This window comes from Bidens hawaiensis, unplaced genomic scaffold (genome assembly GCF_021521415.1).
Source record: "Bidens hawaiensis isolate Kalapana, Puna unplaced genomic scaffold, B.hawaiensis_p1.1 tig00046384_1, whole genome shotgun sequence".
NCBI classification, from domain to species: domain Eukaryota; kingdom Viridiplantae; phylum Streptophyta; class Magnoliopsida; order Asterales; family Asteraceae; genus Bidens; species Bidens hawaiensis.
The window spans coordinates 37838-43315 of record NW_027498290.1 but is presented as its reverse complement, the minus strand read 5'-3'; the positions used below and the strand labels follow the sequence as shown (position 1 = coordinate 43315).

Below are 5478 nucleotides of genomic sequence, written 5' to 3'. Positions count from 1 at the left end.
CCATAATTATGCTGATTTTCATGATTTTAAAATTATTTTCTCAAGAAATGCCAATGGTTTTTCCAAGTAACCACAAGACCAGTGACAGCTCTATTGTTACTATGGTGTGTAGTGAAGTTCTATCCAGCATAAACCCGAATACCGTTATCCCGGCTCTGTTGTTCTCAAAATATGTCACTGCAAAAAAATTAAAAGAAAATTGTTCTTAATATATTGGGTAGAAAACATTCAGATGGGAGAGCGAGCCACTTTGGCCCCTTTGAGACCATGGGTAACGGGTCAAACAGGTCAACTCTGGTTGGGTTGGCCCAGAACACATTTACGAATTCTTTTTATTGAATAATTTGTGTGTTAAATAGAAAACAATGATTAAAAATGTAAATTATTGCAAATAATAATATATGGTTGTATTCATTATAATTCCACTTGGAACAAACTTTTGAGTGTTTGGCCCGTTCGACACAGTTGACCAGTTTACTTTCAGTAAAATTTTCCGATTTTACCATTTGACTCGCTTACTTTTAGCACATTTTTCCGATTTCACCATTTGACCCATTTACATTTAGCTAAAATTTGAGATTTTACCATTTGACCCATTTACTTTTACCTATTTCACCATTTGACCGTTTAAGCCCATTTACTTTTAGCCATTTTTTCCAATTTTACAATTTCACCCATTTACTTTAAGCTAATCTTTCCGATCCTACCATTCAACCCGTTGCTTTTTAGCTATTTTTTCTGATTTTTCCATTCTAACTTTTCCAATTTTACCATTTGATTTGACCCATTTACAGATTTACTTTAAGGTAATTTTTCCAACTTTACCATTCAACACATTTATTTTTAGCTAATTTCTCCGATCTTACCTTTTGACCAGTTTACTTTGAGTTCATTTTTACGATTACCATTTGACCCGCTACTTTTGGTTCTTTTTTCCAATTTTCCCATTTGACCCGTTCACTTTTAGCTAGTTTTTCCGATCTTATCATTTAACCCATTTAGTTTTAGCTAACTATACCACTTGACCCATTTATCTAATTTTTCCAAACTATACCACTTGACCCATTTATCTAATTTTTCCAACTTTACCATTTGACCTGTTGCTTTTAGCTGATTCTTCCAGCCTTACCATTTGACCCGTTAGTTTTTAGCTAATTTTCCAGCTTGACCATTTGACCCGCTTACTTTTAGCTAACTTTTCCAGTTTCACCATCAGACCCGTTTACTTTTAGCTAACTTTTCCAATTTCACCATTTGACCCGTTTACTTTTAGCCAAAACTTTTGGGCGTATATCGACCCATTTGACCGTTTACTTTTGACCAAACATTTTAACCTCACCCATTTGACCCATTCATAACCAAACAAGTCAAAAGTCACAAACAATTTATATAAAGTCAGTCAAACTTACCTAAAGCTTGCCTTTTTTGGAAAGAGATGGTGCTATAAGCATATGCGGGTATGAGTTTAGTATTATCCAACTCGTCTTCTTCACTGCCGACGTCATCATAGTCGGACGATGATGCTTCACACGGGAACACTTGACTGTCAACTGTACCATCTGTTGGGGTCTCTGTGTCGGCTTTGGGTGACTCAAAAGCATCAATTGTTGCACACACATGCCACTTGGCAGCCAGACATGTCACGCCTTGCGCCTTGTGCGTGATCCTAGTCGCACTCCTCAGTAGTATCATTAAGCCTGCAAGCAGGCTTACAGAAACCAACTGCAGTAATACAAGAAACAGAAACATCAAGTTATTTCCCAACAACAGTTTATTAAGTTTATCATTTTGGGTAACTGACTTCCAACTTTTTGTCTACTTTTTGACTGGTGTGTGTATGAAACCAAAATAACCGACCCATAACTGAAAAAACAGACATAGAACACCAAGCTAAGGTTTGGTTTTATGTTTTTTCAGAAACCAAATTTCCGGTTTGGTTTCGGTTTTGCAGGTACCAAAAACTAAAAATTCAGAAACGAACGCGTAAAAGTTGATACCAACTTTCAACCTTTTTGTTTTAGGAAAGCGTAGGGGTGTTCACGGTCCAATTCGATTCGGCCAGTTTTGACAAAAATTTTGGGCAGAACCACACGCTGAACCAGCCAAGTTTTCAAGTTTTTACGGTTCAGTTTTGGCTGTTTGGCGGTTTTAGACAAAAATAAAAGTTGCATTTATCAAAAGCATAATTTTGTATAAATTTTACAAAATATAATGACTGTCTATGAATATAATATACATGCATAACTGTATATTTCTAATATGAAAAAAATAATAATAAATACAGCCGGTTCCAAGTTCAAAACCGTACACCGGACTCTATATAGTTCAAACTGGCCAGACCGGCCAAATTTCTACGCTTTCGATGGTGTAGTGTTTTTAGACAACAAAAAAAATCATAAGCATAATTTGTATTAGCTTTAAAAAATAAAGACTGTTCAGAAATATATTATATAAAATTAACTATATATTTCTAATATAAAAAAAAGTTATAAGCAATACATGTTAAACAGCCGGTTCAGTTTATCTGGCCAGTCCAAAATTCCAAACCAGAAACCAAACCGTATACATTTCAAACCGGCCAACTTTCATTCTTTTCAACAGTTCAGTTGGTTTCAACAGTTTATGAACACCCCTAGGTAGGCGTGTTGCCAAAAATGGTCAAAAAGTGCTTAAAGTCAACCCATTGACCCGCCACCCGCCCGCCCATCTCACCACTTCTAGAATTTTTTTTTGTATAAAAAGCCAAAGCTGCAGAGGCAGTGAGACACTTACTGCAAGCTCCCCGGATTTGAAAATACTGATCTCCGCACTGCGCCGGGTGGTATTAAGCAGCGATGCAAGCTGACTAACCGTGACCAAAATAAGTGCCAACAATATAAACACTCGATACCGATGACTAATAATCTTCAAATGCCTTCTGATCCTCAAATGCTCCCTTAACACAGACTCCACATCAGAATCCACTTGAAACACCTTAGCAAAATCTTGCAGACGCAGAATTTGCAGGTAACAAATGAGCCGAAACAGAACACAAACAAGGAAAAACACAACGGTTCTGTAGAGCCATGAACACAGTTCCAGAATGCATGCAAATGTGTCACTTATTATTACATTGCCTAGAAATGGGATCGCAGTGGCGCCTGAACTGTACCACCAGATTTTGTACGCGCTCTCGGCTGTGAAACACGGGATGACAAAGATTGAGAGGATTTTGAGTGATCTCTGCATTTATATTATTGAAACTGTTAGGTGTTGTTTTGATGATAAAACATGAGTAGATAACATGACAACCAATTTCTGTTCAGTAACAGAAATAAGTTGCATTTTTGTTTACTTTATTCAGATTTCAGTAAAAGTCAAAGCATAAATTTATTCTAAAATCAACAAAAAACTATGAAATAAAGTAAGCTTCTAAAACTATACAGCAGGACACTGAACCTACAATATGCAGAATTGGTGATAACAAACAGGCAAAGAATTTTTTGCAACACTAGGCAAATTCCATGTTGTTCTGTCTCGTCTACATGAGAGTTACTGGCTTATAAGTAGGAATGCTCACGAAACAGAAATAACCGAACCGTAACCGGAATGACTGACGAACATAAATAACTGAACCCAATGAAAAAACAGACATTTTGGTTTTATGTTCATTAAAAACCGATTTTTTTGGTTTGGTTTCTGTTTTGTATCAACCAGTAACTGAAAAAATGATTAGACCAAATTCTGAAGCCAAAATTCATTACTTTGAGCCAACTTTTTGGCAAAAAAAACCTAAAACTGAACCTTACTTTAAAAGAAATTAATAATGTTTGTGTGGCCCAAAAAAATCAGATTAAAATGTGTGATATGGGTGTAAAAATCCCGCCTAGAAGCCGATTAATCGCTAGTCAGTACCACACCAACTAGTCGCCGATTAATCTTTATTTGGTTAAAATTGAACAAAATCGAAAAATTTATATATAAAATTTTGTATATATATATGTGTGTATATTTGTAAAATTACGTATAAAATCCAATACGATTAATATATATAAACTCCAATACGATTAATCTCTAGTTCCTACCCCACCGTCCAACTAGCGCCTAGCGAGTCCTACAATCTAATAATCAATTAGTCAATAACTAATAAAAATATTTAGACCAAAATTGAAGACCCAAATTCATTACTTTAAAGCACCTTTTACCCAAAATTTTTAAACCTAAACGATAAAAAAAAAATAAATAAATAAACTGAAACTAAATGAACCACACGGTAAGAGTAATACCAGGATGGGTGAAAGACAACTCCATCCCGACAAAAATGAAATCTATATATATATATTATTTTCATTTCTTTCATTAGTTTAAAATTTTAACCAAAACAAAAATAATAATAAAGGCATATGAAAATCCACAAAGAAACATAAAAAAAGAATAGAATAGAATACATTACATACATTGAGCTGAGCAGTATAGCCCTTCCGTACGGTCTCACTCTCATCACACAGCTTATCAAAGAACAAGAACCTCCTGAGCCCATACACCCTCACAAACTGCGACAGCGACACAAACGACAGCGTGGCCACCCCGCTCAACGACACCTGCACCAGCGTGTCGTAGGGCCTGTCGTGCCGGTTATCACAGTCGCTGCACGCAAGGAAAAAGTGAGACAGGCCGGGGACGACGAAGGTGAAGATGACGAAGACGAGCCAGGAGAGAGTGGCGGTGCAGATGTTTGAGTGGTCAACGCACATCCACTGCAGCCATGTTCGGAAGCTGTGGAGCTCGTCGTAGGCCTGGGAGGCCGTACGGTGGATGTTTTTGTTGGAGATGAGAGGTAGCTTTTGCTGCTGTTGTTCCATGATCAAGGGAGTTTGCGTGGCCAAGTGGGTTTTTAACTTTTATGATATGTTTATGAATGAATTTATTTATATGTACACGTCAACTTGGAATATTAATTGTTTAGGTGATATATTATTTTTTTAGAATATATTATTTTTTTAATTGACCGAGATTGATATCGTGGCTGGTCTAATGGTACGGGTGACAGAAGAATGACGGTTAAGATTTTGGATTTTATGGTTTTAAGCAATGTTTTTATAACCGGATCGGGTATTGAACCAGTCGGGTTACTGGTTCACCGGTTTAACCGGTCAAACTCAAAAATTATGAAAAAAATGTTAAATGGAAAAATATGTGAAAATTCCATAGTAAGCCGGTTGAACCAGTCCGGTGCACCGGTCCGACCTGTAGAATCGGTTCGGACCGGCCGGTTCTTTGGAAGCGAGTGAACTATACCGGTCCGGTTTTAAAAACATGGGTTTTAAGTTTGAAACATGACTTAATAAGGTATTTTATTTTATATCAGTAGGTTTCCTTTTTTATAGTGTTTCTGGGTGAGTTAGGTCTAAAATATCAAAGTTAGTTTGGACGAGACGGTTGACATCTCGTCTTGAAAATGCTCACTCGGGTATTTGTGGTACTTTCAAATGTTGTTAA

The 5478-nt window shown here is 36.5% G+C and overlaps 1 protein-coding gene across 1 annotated transcript; it reads right to left on the bottom strand.

Moving 5' to 3' along the window:
• Nucleotides 1-6: 6 nt before the first annotated feature.
• Nucleotides 7-4792, bottom strand: LOC143596438 (uncharacterized). Its single transcript, XM_077075220.1, has 4 exons — nucleotides 4437-4792; nucleotides 2773-3222; nucleotides 1410-1722; nucleotides 7-177 (listed from the first exon to the last, which is right to left on the bottom strand). Exons 1-4 carry the CDS (start codon nucleotides 4731-4733, stop codon nucleotides 41-43), a joined length of 1197 nt encoding a protein of 398 aa, XP_076931335.1. The 5' UTR covers nucleotides 4734-4792; the 3' UTR covers nucleotides 7-40.
• Nucleotides 4793-5478: the final 686 nt, after the last annotated feature.